The 18,876-nt window shown below is 38.5% G+C and overlaps 1 protein-coding gene across 1 annotated transcript in view; it reads right to left on the bottom strand.

Annotated features, from left to right (window-relative positions):
- LOC106902656 (cadherin-23-like) overlaps positions 1 to 18,876 on the bottom strand; it is a 47,158-nt gene that overhangs the window by 12,680 nt on the left and 15,602 nt on the right. Inside the window, exons 16-33 of the mRNA XM_014966320.1 lie at positions 17,822 to 18,766; positions 16,634 to 16,759; positions 16,240 to 16,497; positions 15,829 to 15,927; positions 15,551 to 15,723; positions 13,531 to 13,679; positions 13,227 to 13,362; positions 11,420 to 11,568; positions 10,139 to 10,446; positions 9,216 to 9,485; positions 8,598 to 8,867; positions 7,257 to 7,394; positions 6,418 to 6,634; positions 5,296 to 5,454; positions 4,689 to 4,840; positions 3,396 to 3,564; positions 2,112 to 2,320; positions 539 to 718 (exon numbers count right to left, since the gene is read on the bottom strand). Coding sequence (XP_014821806.1) covers positions 539 to 718; positions 2,112 to 2,320; positions 3,396 to 3,564; positions 4,689 to 4,840; positions 5,296 to 5,454; positions 6,418 to 6,634; positions 7,257 to 7,394; positions 8,598 to 8,867; positions 9,216 to 9,485; positions 10,139 to 10,446; positions 11,420 to 11,568; positions 13,227 to 13,362; positions 13,531 to 13,679; positions 15,551 to 15,723; positions 15,829 to 15,927; positions 16,240 to 16,497; positions 16,634 to 16,759; positions 17,822 to 18,766 — 4,107 coding nt within the window. The remainder of the gene's footprint in view (positions 1 to 538; positions 719 to 2,111; positions 2,321 to 3,395; positions 3,565 to 4,688; positions 4,841 to 5,295; positions 5,455 to 6,417; positions 6,635 to 7,256; positions 7,395 to 8,597; positions 8,868 to 9,215; positions 9,486 to 10,138; positions 10,447 to 11,419; positions 11,569 to 13,226; positions 13,363 to 13,530; positions 13,680 to 15,550; positions 15,724 to 15,828; positions 15,928 to 16,239; positions 16,498 to 16,633; positions 16,760 to 17,821; positions 18,767 to 18,876) is intronic.

Here is an 18,876-nt window from a genome sequence, read left to right as displayed (position 1 = left end):
TTTGGAATTCGGAGTATTCTTAGAAATGTAAAGTCAAATTCTGAGCTCACCTCAAAATGATTATTGAAAACATAAGGGTATTTGGTCAATAAAAAAAGGTCTACAAAAAGGAACCAACAAATTCACCAATATTTTTGCTTCAAGCAAGTAAGATCATAAAAAAAAAAAATCCAGCAGTGGCAGCAACAATAAAGATTAACTGAGAATTGTATCTGCAAGATCTCAGTCCAGTACAGATTCGAGCAAACAGACAGCACTGAATACATGAGCTGTCAGTGTCAAGTTAGTTATTTATGTGCTGAAGTGTTTGAGAGTTTGTAGGACAGGCAAACAATGAGCCTTGCTTGAATTTCATTATAATCTAAAAGCAGTGACTTGCTTTAATAATGCATAACATCTTGAAAAGCTCGTATTCTAAAACAATGCATTAAAAGTTCAAACAGTATCAAGCCAAAGAAAAGCAAAAGTGTCACCTGTTATCCACGGGAAAGATAAAGAGTTCTGAATGATGGAGAGACTTAAGGAATCTAAAGCAAACCTGATACTCTGTGGGTCCCTCTTCATAATCAAAGGAGGTGGTAGAATAAAGAACTCCAGTTGCTTCATCTATCCTGAATTTTAGTCTGTCTCCACTGAGAATGCCATATGTTAGGAAACCATTTCTCCCTGTATCGTTATCCTGAGCTTTCAGCTGGACAATCTGAGTAGGGAGTAAATTCTGTGGATGAAAAACAGATTGAGGCTGTCAGAGACTTTGGTTAGCTGCGATTTCTTGAATTACATGAAAAGGGGAAGTAACAGACACAGGGTACACCTACAACACTATAGACATTTAAAAATCAAAGTTATGCAATCTGTTAGGCACATTAAGAGACTCTCGTTTTCTCTAATTTACAAAAAAGAACTATTTCCTCCCCCATGTCTCTACCTATAGCAGCAGATTCTTCAGGACGAAGAATCACCATGATTTCAAACAGGCCAAATGTTAACCTCAAGTATCTGACTTGCTGTTGAGGAATTATTAATTTTTAACAGCCTCTACTCCTTTGAAACTCAATGGGTGTTCCCAGCTTCAAAATTATGTTTCTTTCTGAACACTATTTGGTTCAAAAGAAATACTATATTTCTTCCTTTTAAAAATGTTATTGGCATTAACAGCAAATATCAGTGTTTCACTTGCATGGCCATTTGGGATCTGATCTGAAGTTATTCGATCCCATTGATTGCATTTAGCAATTCCTAATGTGTAAATATTTCACACGGAAATCAATTATTAAGGTTGGGAAATATGATTCTAACTCTTCTGCATTAAACTAACTGCAAACATTAAAAATAGGTGTAATAATCAAACCTGTGTTTAGCTCAATGTTAGAAACAGATTAGGTTTTAAATCATTTGTGGCTGTTAAAGAGAACGTGTCTGAATCAGTTGGGAATCTCAAAGTCAAGGTACATGCTATATAAAATACAAACATGATCAATGTGCTTCTTCTTAAAAAAGTAGCTAGCAGATTAAAACATGAAAAGTGCTGTTTGAAAATTGAAGAGTGAAATGTTGAGCTAGATGCTTTTGCATAATTAAATACCGTGGCTTCTTTTGCAGGCTATCATAACATAACAGCCACAGACTGAAATCTGGCTTGCTTTCTGCTTCCCATTACTTCATGTCAGGAAGAATCACAACAGATTGTACATGAGCAAGAGGAGAAGCACTGCTAAATTAGAGACTTTTGCCTGAGAATTCTCTATATGAAGCTACCTTACAAACGGCTGAGTGAGAGTCTATGAGGTGCCCAGCACATTCACTAGATTTTGAATGCACATGAATATTCTCTGTGTACAAATATGCAAAATGGAGTGTCTGTTTTTCCTTTGTGGAACCCCCTATTAGCAAAAGATTCACTTTTCCTTCAATATGTCCACACTTCTAGACCATTCTTTTTCTGTACTGGAATTTTCAGCTTAAAATAAACCTTAAAACATTGTATGGCAGAACAAAAACGGCAAGGATGTCGAGTTCCAGAAGGTTTACTTCTATACTCACCAAAAGATTTTTTTTTAATTATTTTGAGGATTATTTTTTGTGATTCAGTTTGGATGACATTTTCTTACCTCTTCCAATCTTTCTTCTAGTAGAGATGATGGGAAAACTGGAGCAAAATCATTTTCATCAATAACTTCCACGTTCACAGAAACTTCACTAAATATGTCAGCATTAGACGAGTCTGTTGCTCGCACATTGAAAACGATTGGAAAATCTTCCAGTTTCAAATGCTTTCTTGTTCTGATGATACCAGTGGATGAATCCATAATGAAATACTCTGTTTCAAAAAATACAGAAATTATTCTATTTATTATTTTATTAGTTAAAACTGAAGATGTGAACCCCTCAGTGCAAACTATGCATTATATATGAATATCATATGTTACATTGTTCTTCAAAGAACAAAAAGTTCAACATGGATTTATGAGAATATCAGATGTATCCAGGACTGCAATTAACAAAAAACAAATAATTCAGTAGGTCAGACAGGAACCAAAGGGGAGAATTTCACTCTACCACTCTTCCAGTCAGAAGGCCTTCACCTTCCTCTGAAACAGTCAGAGATTGTTTGACCTTGTTTCAACCAGAAAGCATTTTCTTTCCTATGAAGTCCTGTTCTTACTGAAGATGAGGAATTCTGCAAATAAGTTCAAGGGGACCACAACTTCATACAAAACATTTTACAAAAAAGAAATATAAAGTGGCTATGTTTGATAATGCAATACAATCAGTTTAGTAAAAAAAAAAAAAAAAAAAGGACAGAAGACAAAGCACTGACATAGAATCATAGACTCATCTAGGTTGGAAGGGACCTTTAAGATCGAGTCCAACCACCAACCTAACACTGCCAAAACTAAACCATTCCCCTAAGCTACTCATCTTTTAAATACCTCCAGGGATGGTGATTCAACCACTTTCCTGGGCAGCCTGACCCAGTTAATTCCATGTAAACTTACCCTACACATTCACATTTGTTAAGAAAAGGTTGCTGAGTTAGTTGTTCTACCAGCAGTCTTTATTGCTGAGTGAGATAGTCTTTCTCCAGTCACTGTAACTTTATGCCTGATCAGGTATCCCCTGATCTTCCTGTAGCAGACATAAAAAAGCATACACCTGGTGCAGGCAGCTCTGTATCATGTGGCTCTAACTAATCTGACAGAAACTCAATCATGTGTCCACACCTGATCCGTATCAAATTTGTACAGCTGGTTGATACACATCCAGTATGAATGGCTGTAGAACTGAGATAAAAGCAAAAGGAGAGAGAGAAGAAACAATTCAAAAGCTAAGGGCACTGCAGCGGTAGTTGTTTAACACACCCTCTTTCTTGTTATTTCGAATAAAGAGCTTACCCTTTTCATCTCCAGATACAATACTGTATGTCACAGGGACCTTATACAGCGCACTGATCTGTATAACAAAGGTATCTGGCGGCGTCTTCTCACTCAGAGGGGCAGGCTGATAGGCTGCTTCAGAGAACACTGGGAATGACAGGCTGACAGAAGCTATCGTTACTGACACCTGCAGAGAAAAGGAGATGATGACAGGGGTTACGTTTCCAGGTTTAGCAGACTTTTCTATTCAGGTGTGCAACAGCAGAAGTCAGTACCTTATCAGTAAGGAAAAGTCTATGATGGCTGCATGCTCAGTTTGACACATTAGTGTCTTGAGGGCAGCAAAGGTTAATGACAAATGCCAGCAACAAACTCAGTTTAGGTTTGCCTGTATGCTTTCCTAAATATAGAGAGGGATTCCACTTCATCGCATACATCACATTTCAAATGAACTGGCTAGCTAAACAGCTCTCAGAAAGAGGTACTGATCTGTATTTGCAACAAATTCTTCCAGTGGAGAATGCATGACCAGAGCAGGAGCTTGTCAGTACAGCATTTTGAAATTATTATAACTGACTATATATGAAAAATGGTGACAAGCAATAAATAATGCCTCACAAAATAATAATGCTTCACAAAAATAAATATAATTTATTTCTAAATGATACCAGACAGCTGCTGTCCAAAGCTCTGAAGAATGATGGCTCATAAGTCTACGTTTTAAGATTCTGTTGAATATAATTTTCTACATATCTTTATTCATATATATTTCTGGTCCTTTTTTTGTTAATTCTGCTAAGGTGTGACATTTAGTGGCAAAAAATCACCAGCCAGTTATAAGCACTGTGTAAAAAAATATTTCTTTTATCATATTTACATTTCTCAGTCTTCAATTTAGAATTTATTTTTTCTTGTATTATAGGAAAATAAACAGGAACACCTTATTTGCTGTCTGCTGTTTATTATATCACATCCATTACATCCCCTCTGACTGTCCCACTCTTTGACCTCACACAGAAGTCTCCACTCCTCTAATCTTCCCCCCTCACAGTATAGAGCTTCTGTCTGTCTTTTCTGAAATTGAATAATCAAAACCAAGATGGGTGGAATTGATATAGCAGCACAAATTTATAGCTGTTATCATCTTGTATCCTGTTCCTGAAACAGAAGTGAGACTCTGACATTCGGATCCTGTTTTGCATAGTTTCACCTCACTAATACCCATTTCTTGGTGTAGTTACACTCAGTTTAGAATAAAACAATTTGGGGAATAAACTGCACAAGTAGACAGTAAGGTAGAAATTTTAGTACCTTTACAGAACTTGAAAGAGGCGGCAGACCCGAATCCGTGGCTGTGACTACTAAGGAGTAATACAGGGGAACAGTCTGTTTGGATAAATCTTTTGTTAATGTGAGTTCTCCTGTGGTACTGGAAAGACTAAAGAGGCCATCTGAGTTTCCACCTGAAGAGCCAAAAACAAGTGTTGGAGATATTCAACAGAGCCAACGGAGACAAGCAACTGAATTATATGATGAGGATTTAAGAGACATGAGTTGAAATCCTAATCAATATATGTGATTTGGAACAAGACACCTGGTCCTCTCTTGATTCTGCATCCATGTCACAGAATCATTTGGGGCTGGAAGGACTCTTGTGAGGCCTCTGGTCCAACCTCTTGGCTCACAGAGCAGGTTGCTCAAGGCTTTGATCTGTTAGGTGCTGAAAACCTCCAAGGTACCCTTTCTAGGCAGCCTGTTCCAGTACTTTGTCATCCTCACAGAGGACTTCCCCCCCCCCCTTATATCCAGTTAGAACCTGCCACTTCCATTTATGACCATTACCTCTCATTCTTCTGACAAGCAGCTTAGATTAGCAGTATATAAACACCCATAAGATTATTTTTTTTTTCTAACATACCTGAAATATTGTAGAAAATGCCTTCATCATAACCCTTGCTTTCATCTCTTGCATTGATATCTACTACCAGTGTTCCAGCTGTAGAATTGTCTAGAAGGATCTGGTGATATGAGGGCTTGTCAAATACAGGTGCTTCTTCATTAGCATCTTCCACAGTAACTAAGAGAAGAAGGTCCATGTCTGAGTGTAAACATGAGTTTCACCTAAATGGTTACAACCTATTTCTTCAGCTCCTCTGAAATGAGTTGGAGCTCTTTCAATTTAAACCAGATGGTAACCTTGTTTTCTGTACTTCAAAATGCTTCCCTTTGTGGATTAGATCATTTACTGCTCAAGCAATAGTTCCCCACAAAGGCTGCACTTCTGGCCAGCGTGCTGTCACTACTATCTGTCATGAATAATATCATCTTATTGTTTTGCTGGGCTCCCTTCTGTGTCTGGTATCTCTAGGATTGGGAGCATTGTGAGACAGGATTGCTCAGTTTTATTATTTGTACATGACCTGGCATGATAAGGTCATGGCCCACCATTAGTGAAACTGGTGATGCAGTAACATAAATATCACACAACAGGTAATGGGACCAATACTTCCAGTCCCACTGATAAAAACTAGGGCTGGCCAAAAACTAGGATACAAACTTCATACAAATCTTTTATGTTACATTGGGAATTATTTTTTTTTATTTTTTTTTCAGGAAAAAACCTACAGCAATCTGGTACTGTTATTTTAACAGCACTAAAAATCATCGTCAACATTTTTTTTTACTACCCTAGAAGCAGGCTTTCTGCTGTAAGTTAGCAAAAAAAGAACTGAATTGTGTTTTTGGAAGTCTTTTCCATCAAAATGTCAATAGGCACTCAAGAAATGCCATATAAAAATTTGTGGACAACACTGAAGTAAGTAATGTCAGTTTGTGTGAAAAATCTTCATTTTTGACAAGCCAAGCATTTTTAATAAAAATTTCATCTGGCTGTAGCCAAAAGGTCATATCATCATCTCTGATAATTTACTTTAGCAGACTATATCACTACGGAAGACTATCTTTATGCCTTATAAAAACACATGCTGAAATATTCCCTAAGGGAAACGAAGGTAAATTTTCTGTGGTAAACTAGAGATACCTGTAATGTTTGCTGTGTCCTGGAGATGTGGTTCTCCAGGATTGAAAGCTTTCAGAATAAAAGTGTACTGGGAACGACTTTCATAGTCCAGAGGTTGAAGAGTTGTTATATTTCCAGAAAGTTCTCCAACATGAAATGAAGAAGTCTCTCCAATTATGGTGTAATGAATAATGGCATTGTACCCTATATCTTTATCTGTGGCTGCTGCACTCAAAATCTAAATGAGAAAAACAAACAAAAGGTCAACAGGTTTAGAGCAGAGAGTGGCAAAACATACACACAAGATGGGTATTTAACTATAAAGTGTTTACTGACTGAATTACTCATATGGCCATTAGTTGCATTGCCAGAACACTGACACAGCATATAGGATGGCTGGTAACAGATGTTACAGGTTCTTAAGTGGTAACTCTTCCCTTGATTCCTGTAAACCATTAGTTCCCATCTGCAAGGCAGATAGGGAGCCAGAAAGGGATATACTGTGAGAAGACAGCAAACTTTAAGAACAGCGGGATGCTGGATATATGCACAACACCTACAGCATCTTTAAAACATGCTGCCTGTGTGTCTTCTGAAAACTAGATCCATGGAGTGTGGTATCACTGCTGGGGACAGGAGGGAAAGGGAGAGCGGCACAAAGAGAGTTTTAGGAAGAATCGGTGGGAGAGGCACTCCACTGCCATATTAAATGAACATGCTGTATGATTTTACAAACTCCACAAAGTAAAAAAAAATGTTCACCAACGCACACGTCATGATGCACCAACGCAACACCCACTTCCAAGCTTACATAAAGAAAACAACCGCAGAACACCCAATTTATTCTTAATGCCACATACCACATGTGGAGGCTCATTCTCTTTTACAGTCACAGAGTATGATTTCTGGGGGAACACAGGTGGGTTGTCATTCACATCTTCTACAGTGATGCTTAGAACTAAGCTTGCAGATAGCGAGGGTTTGCCAGAATCCATGGCCTGTGAAGAAACCACTTGTCATTGAATGCAGCGCTACATTGATACAAACTCATTTTACAGCTTCCATTTTGTTCTGAAAATTGTGAAAGGAAACTTTGTCTCAGAAGACTTCCTGCTGGATTAGCTATTACCCAATTAGATTGCCCTAGTCCTGTGCTTCGTTAGGTGTTCCAGGTCTTCCTGCAGCTGGTATCCTCACCATACCTCCTGCTCTGCCCTGTTTCATGAACAATTAGTCAAATAGCCAGGCCTGGACCCAGGTCAAATGTGCCATGTGATCACTAAACCATGGTAATAAAGCCATGGTACAAAGATGCATATCTGTCATATGGCATTTAAAAGAATAAGGAAATCCCTTGCAATTTAAAGGCTTGAAGTGTCTCCAAAGGAAGTTGTGAGAGCAGCTAGTATGGCAAATTCAGTGCGGTTTTACATCACACTAATCTCAGCCATAGAAAAGTTCTAATCTATAGGTACCTATACCAAATTCTCAATTAGTCTTAAAAAGTGTCCACTTCTATTAATTATAAAATTTTCAAAAGACACTGTTTGACTTTTAGTGTGTTTCCTTGCTGTCCTGAATATGTTCCACAAGTTCCTTGACCTGTTCTATTATTTGTTAGCGGTAAAGATCCCCTTAAAATATATTTGAACATGATGGCCAATGCTGGAACAATTCTTTCTATGCACAATAATTTATCTGATTTATAGCAGTAAAAATGAAATCAGCTAGAATAAATAGATACCCACATGAATGTTGGATGAAACTTTACGCTGTCAACTTTTTTTTTTTTTCTTTTAACTTGGAAATCTATATTTCAGGTATTTTACAACAGTCTAAGTACATATATTTTGAAAAAATGAAAACAATAAGGGAAAGGAATATGGAATGGCAAAGCAGTAAGAACAATAGCAGCTCAATATAGCAGCTGCAAGGTCTAAAACGGCCTCAGGAATGCTTTGCAGATTTCACAGTAAGTTGTTGTGTGACTGTCACCCTTAGGATCTGATGTTGATGGGTCATTTATTCACTTATGCTAATTTACATAGCAGAATGGGTATGCTGGGTGCATAAACAGTCAAAATTAATTAATGAATTCTAACAGAACTCACTAAGATTAAGTGCTTTTCTTGTGATGACTCAGTATTTTCTCTTTTTTATGTTGAGAATTTTGTGAACTTGCATCAATTTTGTCAACTTACCGTTATTTTCAGTTCATAACTGTCCATCATCTCTCTGTCTAAGGATTCTTTTGTCATCAGCTTGCCAGTGGAACTGTTAATATGGAACATTCCAGCAAAATCATCTTCCAGAGAGTAGGTTATAAGTGCGTTAACTCCTATATCCAGATCAGTAGCAGAAAATAGGCCCAAGTCTAGACTGTCTGCATTCTCAGGAGCTGATAGCTTAGTTTGGGTCAATCTTGAGAAAACTGGTGCATTGTCATTGGTGTCATTTACTCTTACAGTTACCTGTATTTAAAAAAAAAAAAAAAAAAGGAAAAAGGAAAAAAAAAAAAAAAAAAAAAAAAAAAAAAAAGAAAAAAAAAATTTGTCTAAAACGGCCTCAGGAATGCTTTGCAGATTTCACAGTAAGTTGTTGTGTGACTGTCACCCTTAGGATCTGATGTTGATGGGTCATTTATTCACTTATGCTAATTTACATAGCAGAATGGGTATGCTGGGTGCATAAACAGTCAAAATTAATTAATGAATTCTAACAGAACTCACTAAGATTAAGTGCTTTTCTTGTGATGACTCAGTATTTTCTCTTTTTTATGTTGAGAATTTTGTGAACTTGCATCAATTTTGTCAACTTACCGTTATTTTCAGTTCATAACTGTCCATCATCTCTCTGTCTAAGGATTCTTTTGTCATCAGCTTGCCAGTGGAACTGTTAATATGGAACATTCCAGCAAAATCATCTTCCAGAGAGTAGGTTATAAGTGCGTTAACTCCTATATCCAGATCAGTAGCAGAAAATAGGCCCAAGTCTAGACTGTCTGCATTCTCAGGAGCTGATAGCTTAGTTTGGGTCAATCTTGAGAAAACTGGTGCATTGTCATTGGTGTCATTTACTCTTACAGTTACCTGTATTAAAAAAAAAAAAAAAAAAGGAAAAAAGGAAAAGAAAAAAAAAAGAAGAAAAAAGAAAAAGAGACAAATAAATTTGAGCTGTAGAACAGTATCCAAAGGAGAATTTTGATTCATTTTAGTCTATGGAAGCCGATAGGAAAAAACCCAAACAAACATACAAAACACCCCCTTCCCCACAAAACTAAAAGCCAAAGGGATACGAGAAAAACTTCAACATTTTCAGCATTTGAGCATTTTGACAACTTGAGCCTCTCAGCCTTTTTTTAATTATTATTCTCAAGTGAGATAACACACACTCTAATTGGAAGAGGTGAGCAAGATTAATAATCTGGGGCCTTTTGACTCATCTACTTTATGCATTTGACAGAACTATGCACAGAATCAGTTTCAGTATTAATCATTTTCTCTGTTTATGGGTTGTTCACAGAGGAACTCTCAGGAAGTGATACAATTTGTGAAGTTGACGGTATTTCAAGATGGTAATACCTCCTCAGAAAGAAAAAGGGAAATTAAATAAAAGGCTCTCAGAATCCTCATGCTTCCATAACAGATAACACTTACCTGGATATTGTTTGACTGTTATTATATTTTTTTAACATATTTTATACTACTTTAAAAAAAATATTTTAAAATGTAGTATACTGTACCAAAGCAACAGCTGTATTAGGTGGTATCATAGAATCAACAGCTTCTACAATGATGCTGTACAGGTCGTCTTCTTCTCGATCTAGCCTGGTCAGAGCCACAATGTCTCCTTGGTTGTTAACAGCAAACTTGTTGCTGTGAGATTTCAGAAAGTACTCTACTCGTACAGCGATGCTTCCAGTCACAGCCCTCACAGTGCCAACAGCAGTCCCAGCTGGTTTATTTTCTTGAATGCTGAACTCATAGCTGGAGCTATCAAAAGTCAGTCCAAAGCTAGTGTCGTTTACCAGCAAGTAGAGAGTACCAGAGGCTGATGAGAGAAAACAAATTAAAATAGTGAGGTTGCTGCTAAAATAATCAGGATCTGTGCTCCATTTCCCTAGATTTTTGACGAACTAATAGAAAATGACAGAAACCAGCATGTAGGAAAGAGGAATGAGAAGGAAAAAAAATAAAATCAATAGTAATAAGGATTAATATAGAACACATAAAACATGATGCCTTTTATACTGAACTAATGTTCCAGAATATCCCCACTTCACTGATCACAGCAGTGTTGCTCCTATACAACAGGAGAGCAAGGATCACCAATCTGAAGTTAATGAGACATGCAGGTATTTTCAGCTCCCTAAAAATTTTATGCTAAACTGCTTTCTAACGAAAGAGAAGGGATATACATAAACATATGATATACATAAGCATACACATAAAAACATATGAGTGCATAAAAACCATATGAATGCAAATTCTGTCATGGCCACTCATCCTATTTGAAGAAAATCAGTTGTTTCTCCTGTTCATGATATAGCAAAGCTAGCCTCTAAAAATACACAAAAAAGTTACAGAATATTTTTTGAAAGAGCAATTTGAAAGTTTGAAACTTGTTTTAGGGTTATCTGCCAGTTTCTAATTTGTATAAATGTTTCTAATTCTAAGAAAATATAGGAAAACAGAGAGAGAAACACATTATCAGTATTATTTTAATACATCTTTTTAGAGTGGCTACTACTATGAAGCCCTGTTTTTTGTACCATAAGCAGAACCACTGCAGAACTACAAAATTATATTTCTAACCAGAATTATTAAATCAAGCTTTCTGTTAATATGATCAGCTGGGAGGAAATCAAAGGGTAAAAAAATATTCATCATTGCTGAAATGTAATATGAATTCTAGCCCTAATTCTTCCTGGCTTGACATCAGTGGTATTAATTTCAAGTTTCAGTGTTTGCAAAGGTTACATTTGGGAGGCGGGGGGTGAGGAAGGTGAAAAGATATCACATACCATTTGATGTAAGCTGAGGAACCCCATGATCAGCAGCAATAACTATCAGTGTAACAACTGTGTCAGTTGTGATATGGTCCAAGCTACTCCTGCAAGTGATTTCTCCAGTGCGGCTATTTATTTGGAAATCATCAGAATCGTTCATGAGGCTGTATTAAAGAGAAATCAGTATAACATTCATATTAATGACATTGGAAGTACCATCTACTTACTGTTACTTCTGCAACAAGCATTCAACAGACAGTGTTCATCTGTTTGTAAAGAATGGCTAAGCAACAGGTTTTAATTGCTGCATCATTAGCGCAAATTTATATCGGCCTTTTTATTTCCAAGTATGTCTCCCATCTTGAAAAAAGACAGCATTCTTGCCTTCAGCTCCCATTATATCCCAAGCCTTTGATCTTCCCATGACTAGAAGGCAGATACTGCTCACTCAGCTGCATATTCAGCAATAGAAGAAATCCAGGTGACATTTGTCTCCAGACTGCAGACCTGCTAATCCCTAGTGTTCTGCAAACTCTCACAGATAACTGGATTGCTCACAAGAAAAAGTAATGTGTTTAAGGTAGAATGCCATCTTATAGTTAAAAATACTCTATTTTAAGACACTGGCTTTAAACATCCACAGCTTACTGACTCATTCACCTGTCCTTCTCAATCTATAGTTTTCATGTCAAGGTATCCTGGTATATTCCACAATATAGGGCTCATCCAAAAATATTTATTGATTAATTTTTTTTTTTAATGCATAGTGCATTAGGAAAGTTAGTATTTCTTTATCTCCTCCTCCCAGCAAACAGAAGATATCTGAGAAGACAGGCATTCTCAGAGATTAATTTACTTCCTACTCAAACTCCAACATATTGTACAAAATTTCAGAAATTGAAACAAAACTTGGCTTTTGGTTCTTGTTGCTAAGTTTATAATTTTACTGCATTCTCTTTCTTACAGTGTAATCATGATTTGATAAGCACTAAAACACAGAGCAATGACTGTCCTTTTTCGTAGGTTTAAAAGTCAGTACAGATTATAGCACTTGTAAAACACCTATGAACAGGTCTTATATTCTTATGACCAATAAAAATACCCTTCTGTTTCTTTGTGGTGGGTTGACCTTGGCTGGCTGGCAGGTGCCCACCAATGCCACTCTATCACTCCCCTCCTCAGCTGGACCAGGGAGAGAAAAATATAACAAAAGGCTCATGGGTCAAGATAAGGACAGGGAGAGGTTCATTCACCAGTTACCATCACCGGCAAAACAGACTCAACTTGGGGAAAATGAATTTAATTTATTACCAATTAAATCAGAGTAGGATAATGAGAAATAAAAACTAAACCTCAAAAAAATGTTCCTTTCCCCCACCCTTTCCTTCTTCCCAGGTTCAGCTTCACTCCCAATTTCTCTGCCTCCTCCCCCTGAGTGGCGCAGGGGGCCAGGGAATGGGGGTTGTGGTCAGTTCATCACACATTGTCTCTGCTGCTCCTTCCTTCTTGGGGGAGGACTCCTCAATGCTTCTCCCCTGCTCCATCGTGGGGTCCCTCCCATGGGAGACAGTCCTTCACAAACTTCCCCAACATGAGTCCTTCCCACGGACTGCCATTCTTCACAAACTGCCCCAACGTGGGTCTCTTCCATGGGGTGCAGTCCTTCAGGAACAGACTGCTCCAGGGTTGGTCCCCCACAGGGTCACAAGTCCTGCCAGCAATCCTGCTCTAGCGTGGGCTCCTCTTTTCATGGGGCCACAGGTCCTGACAGGACTCCTCTTTCTGGCTGCAATTGTGCAGGGTTTTTTACCCTCCTTCTCACAGAGGCGCTACCATGGTTGGGTGATGGGCTTGACCTTGGCCAGCAGTGGGTCCTTCTTGGAGCCGGCTGGCATTGGCTTTATTGGGCATGGGGGAAGCTTCTAGTAGCTTCTCACGGAAGCCACTCTGGTATCCCCCTAGGAAATCAAAGGGTAAAAAAATATTCATCATTGCTGAAATGTAATATGAATTCTAGCCCTAATTCTTCCTGGCTTGACATCAGTGGTATTAATTTCAAGTTTCAGTGTTTGCAAAGGTTACATTTGGGAGGCGGGGGGTGAGGAAGGTGAAAAGATATCACATACCATTTGATGTAAGCTGAGGAACCCCATGATCAGCAGCAATAACTATCAGTGTAACAACTGTGTCAGTTGTGATATGGTCCAAGCTACTCCTGCAAGTGATTTCTCCAGTGCGGCTATTTATTTGGAAATCATCAGAATCGTTCATGAGGCTGTATTAAAGAGAAATCAGTATAACATTCATATTAATGACATTGGAAGTACCATCTACTTACTGTTACTTCTGCAACAAGCATTCAACAGACAGTGTTCATCTGTTTGTAAAGAATGGCTAAGCAACAGGTTTTAATTGCTGCATCATTAGCGCAAATTTATATCGGCCTTTTTATTTCCAAGTATGTCTCCCATCTTGAAAAAAGACAGCATTCTTGCCTTCAGCTCCCATTATATCCCAAGCCTTTGATCTTCCCATGACTAGAAGGCAGATACTGCTCACTCAGCTGCATATTCAGCAATAGAAGAAATCCAGGTGACATTTGTCTCCAGACTGCAGACCTGCTAATCCCTAGTGTTCTGCAAACTCTCACAGATAACTGGATTGCTCACAAGAAAAAGTAATGTGTTTAAGGTAGAATGCCATCTTATAGTTAAAAATACTCTATTTTAAGACACTGGCTTTAAACATCCACAGCTTACTGACTCATTCACCTGTCCTTCTCAATCTATAGTTTTCATGTCAAGGTATCCTGGTATATTCCACAATATAGGGCTCATCCAAAAATATTTATTGATTAATTTTTTTTTTTAATGCATAGTGCATTAGGAAAGTTAGTATTTCTTTATCTCCTCCTCCCAGCAAACAGAAGATATCTGAGAAGACAGGCATTCTCAGAGATTAATTTACTTCCTACTCAAACTCCAACATATTGTACAAAATTTCAGAAATTGAAACAAAACTTGGCTTTTGGTTCTTGTTGCTAAGTTTATAATTTTACTGCATTCTCTTTCTTACAGTGTAATCATGATTTGATAAGCACTAAAACACAGAGCAATGACTGTCCTTTTTCGTAGGTTTAAAAGTCAGTACAGATTATAGCACTTGTAAAACACCTATGAACAGGTCTTATATTCTTATGACCAATAAAAATACCCTTCTGTTTCTTTGTGGTGGGTTGACCTTGGCTGGCTGGCAGGTGCCCACCAATGCCACTCTATCACTCCCCTCCTCAGCTGGACCAGGGAGAGAAAAATATAACAAAAGGCTCATGGGTCAAGATAAGGACAGGGAGAGGTTCATTCACCAGTTACCATCACCGGCAAAACAGACTCAACTTGGGGAAAATGAATTTAATTTATTACCAATTAAATCAGAGTAGGATAATGAGAAATAAAAACTAAACCTCAAAAAAATGTTCCTTTCCCCCACCCTTTCCTTCTTCCCAGGTTCAGCTTCACTCCCAATTTCTCTGCCTCCTCCCCCTGAGTGGCGCAGGGGGCCAGGGAATGGGGGTTGTGGTCAGTTCATCACACATTGTCTCTGCTGCTCCTTCCTTCTTGGGGGAGGACTCCTCAATGCTTCTCCCCTGCTCCATCGTGGGGTCCCTCCCATGGGAGACAGTCCTTCACAAACTTCCCCAACATGAGTCCTTCCCACGGACTGCCATTCTTCACAAACTGCCCCAACGTGGGTCTCTTCCATGGGGTGCAGTCCTTCAGGAACAGACTGCTCCAGGGTTGGTCCCCCACAGGGTCACAAGTCCTGCCAGCAATCCTGCTCTAGCGTGGGCTCCTCTTTTCATGGGGCCACAGGTCCTGACAGGACTCCTCTTTCTGGCTGCAATTGTGCAGGGTTTTTTACCCTCCTTCTCACAGAGGCGCTACCATGGTTGGGTGATGGGCTTGACCTTGGCCAGCAGTGGGTCCTTCTTGGAGCCGGCTGGCATTGGCTTTATTGGGCATGGGGGAAGCTTCTAGTAGCTTCTCACGGAAGCCACTCTGGTATCCCCCTCACTACCAAAACCTTGCCATGCAAACCCAAAAGGTTCTTTAACAAAAGATACTTAATAAATTTACAGACATTTACCTGTACGAAATAAGAGAATTGTTCCCAACATCGAGGTCAATAGCAGACACTGTGAGTACAGACACTCCTTCTTTTGCTGTTGCTACAAGAACATTTGCCGAGTATTGTGCTCTTGTAAATTGCGGAGGGTTGTCATTCACATCTAATACTTGAATGCTGACATATGTGAAATTCTGGCATGTGACAGGAGAAAATCATCATTCAGAAAATGCACAGACACTTAAATTTATGAATAAAAGGAAGTTACAAATGAAGAATAATGTGTTCTTCTCTATTACCTGCCTTTGAGGTACTCCGTTATCAGATGCCACCAACAGCAGCTCATACTTCTCTTTAGTTTCTCGGTCTAAATAGCTATCAGCCAAAATGGTTCCATCCTAGAGAAGGTAACAGAGTTCACACACGGATCATTTTGATAACTCTTGTACACTGAGTTCTCAGAAGAGATGAGGGATTGAAATCCTCTGTTCTCCTTTGGACAAATATAGCTCAGAATCCAAGCAACTTCTGACCAGTATATTAGTTTTTGGACATTGACATAAACTTCCAAACTACAGAGCACATGCTGGTTTTGATTTCACGTGTACTAGAATGCTTACTGCCTACTCTTTTTACCTGATGTATCTTACTACATCTGGTAACTTAATGAAAAGCAGTATCTAAATATTATTTTTACCCAAAACCCGTACCTGTTGGATGCTGTATGGATTATCCCCATCCTCAGCTGATAAGTAATAAGTAATTTGTGCATTCTCTCCCTCATCCAAGTCAGTAGCAGTCACGTGTCCAACTCTAGCAGGAGTACCCAACGTGTAATCTCCTTCCAGAATCGCAAATCGATATGGCTGCATCTGAAACTCTGGGTTATTATCATTGACATCCAGAACAGTGATGTGGAACAAGGCACTTGAATTAAGCCCATTCGTTTCAGCATCAATTGCCCATACCTGCCAAAGTAAGAAACAACAATGGAATTTTAGTTGATGGTATTGCCATTTTAACCCTCTGATGAAGATATAAAAAAGGGTTTGAGGGAATGAAGCAGAAATGAGCCAAAGCTGCAGAGTCTGTCCCCAAATTTACTTTTAAAGTAAATCCAGATGTAGTCTCCCTGTCCAGTTCTGTATCATTCCTTAATGAAAGTATTCCGGGGATATCCACAGCAAACAAAGTACTGTTATGAATAAAGTGTCCTTGAGAAAAGCCAGCCTAAAAAGAAAACATAGTTAATTTAAAGTTAAAATGATGAATACTTAAGTTTAAAACGTAATCTTATTAAAATTAATACCTGACATTTCTATAAGACTTCTCATTGCAGAAGTATCAGTGCTTTGCAAGGTTTAATAAATGAAATATTGCACCCTGAACTATGGGAATAATGAACTTCTTTGGCAAACAGAAACTGGGGCAAGTGGAAGGCCCTGTGGGCTTCTCTATTTGGGTCCTACACATTCCCTCGCTAAAGCTCTCTAAGACCAATCCCCATGATGCAGCAACACAGATTTCAGTGGAGTTTGAACTGGGAGAAGCATTTAAGCTTCTTTAAAACTAACATGAGCAAGAATATTATAGCAAATCAGAAATCTCCTCCTCCAAAACAGCTCCCCAGTGCCGTGGCTAGATATGAAATTTCATTATAAAACAAAGGATCAAAGAAACAACTTTTTATAAAGCAGAGTGAAATTATGTCATTTCCTGTTAAAGAATAACAAAACATATCAGCTATACAATTGCCTTTCTCCCTGATTAAGCTGATACTCAGGGCAGGTTGACTGCATTGCAGAAATGCAATAACAAATATTCTGAGATAGAAGCCAGTTACAAAGCAATATTAAAACAAAGTTGGTTATTTTGACATAATAAACCATAACACAGAACAAAATCCCAAAAAATCTGTTCACTAACTGGTGTGACATACCTGCATTTCTGTCATATGCCTATGGACAGAAACAAAAAAATTCTGTCCTGGGTTATGTATCTATTGGGAGAAAAGTTCTTCTTAGCTTCTCTGAGATAGCCAGTAAAGTATTTTGTATAAGGTCCTAACTTCCTTGGCTAAGGAAGTTCTATTGCTGGCTCCACAGAAACCAAGATGAACTATTAGTGACATAAAACGCCAACAAACTTTTAGTGACACCAAAACGCCACCCAACTCATTACCAACCATTGAAGAAACCTCCCTTTGCCCATTTACTACTCTGCTTTTTTGCAGGTTAGTAGAGAAAAACATACCATTTCGATTTATCAAGATGAGAGTAATTTGGTACCTACCTCATCCGCGTCAGTAACACTGAATGTGTAGATAGGACTACCCTTTTGTAGGTTTTCAAACAGAAATATATCATAAACTGCCTGATTAAATTCTGGTGGGTTATCATTGACATCTAGTACGTGCACAGTAACAACTGTCGTAGTGCTGCGGCTTGGCTGCCCTCCATCTGATGCCTCCACTTCTAATTCAAATTGCTTTATGGCTTCAAAATCCAGCTGCTGGCTCAGGCTGAGCTGGCCTGTGGTCATATTGACAAGAAACATCGGCGAGGAGGTTGGAGGGTGCTGGCCAACAATTCTGTACTTCACAAGGGCATTGGCCTCAGCATCCAAATCAGTAGCAGATACTGTCAGTAGTGCCCTTCCAACCACTTCATCTTCAGTAACACTCACTTCATATCTATTTGATGAGAAGACTGGAGAATTGTCATTTACATCAGCAATGATGACTGTCAAATTGAGAGCTGTAGACTGCACGGGCTGGCCTTGGTCACTGGCAATCACAGTTAAGTTATAGAAGCCTTGTTTTTCTCTGTCCAGTTCTTTTTCGAGCAAAATTAATCCTGAGGCATCAATATCCATTTTTCCTTCTCCACCTTTCAGGGTATAGACCACTAATCCGTTAAAGCCCTCATCCATATCCGTAGCTGACACACTGGTAATACTAGTTCCAACTGGTGTGTTCTCCAGAATGGTAATATGAGCGCTGGTTACATTGAACACAGGACTGTTATCGTTGACATCTGTAACTTTGATAAACACTGTAGCGTAGTCAGTACCATTTCCATCTGACAAGGAAATATTTAGTATATAATTATTCTGGGATTCGTAGTCCAGTTTGGTTTTTGTCGAGATGATTCCATTGACATCGATGTCAAATGTAGCAGATTCCGTCAATACTTGAAATGTAATTGGTATATGAGGATTTAAAGACTCATACTCTACCTGTGTAAGATACAGCATATTACCAATAAGTTAATAAGTTAAATTGAAACTAATAAACCACTGATTAACAAGAAAATAAAAATCATGGGTTTAACTATGTTTGCACTTAT

Source organism: Calidris pugnax, unplaced genomic scaffold (genome assembly GCF_001431845.1).
Source record: "Calidris pugnax isolate Ruff unplaced genomic scaffold, ASM143184v1 scaffold31, whole genome shotgun sequence".
In the NCBI taxonomy this organism is placed as follows: domain Eukaryota; kingdom Metazoa; phylum Chordata; class Aves; order Charadriiformes; family Scolopacidae; genus Calidris; species Calidris pugnax.
The sequence above is the reverse complement of the archived record's forward strand: the minus strand, read 5'-3'. Positions and strand labels throughout refer to the sequence as shown.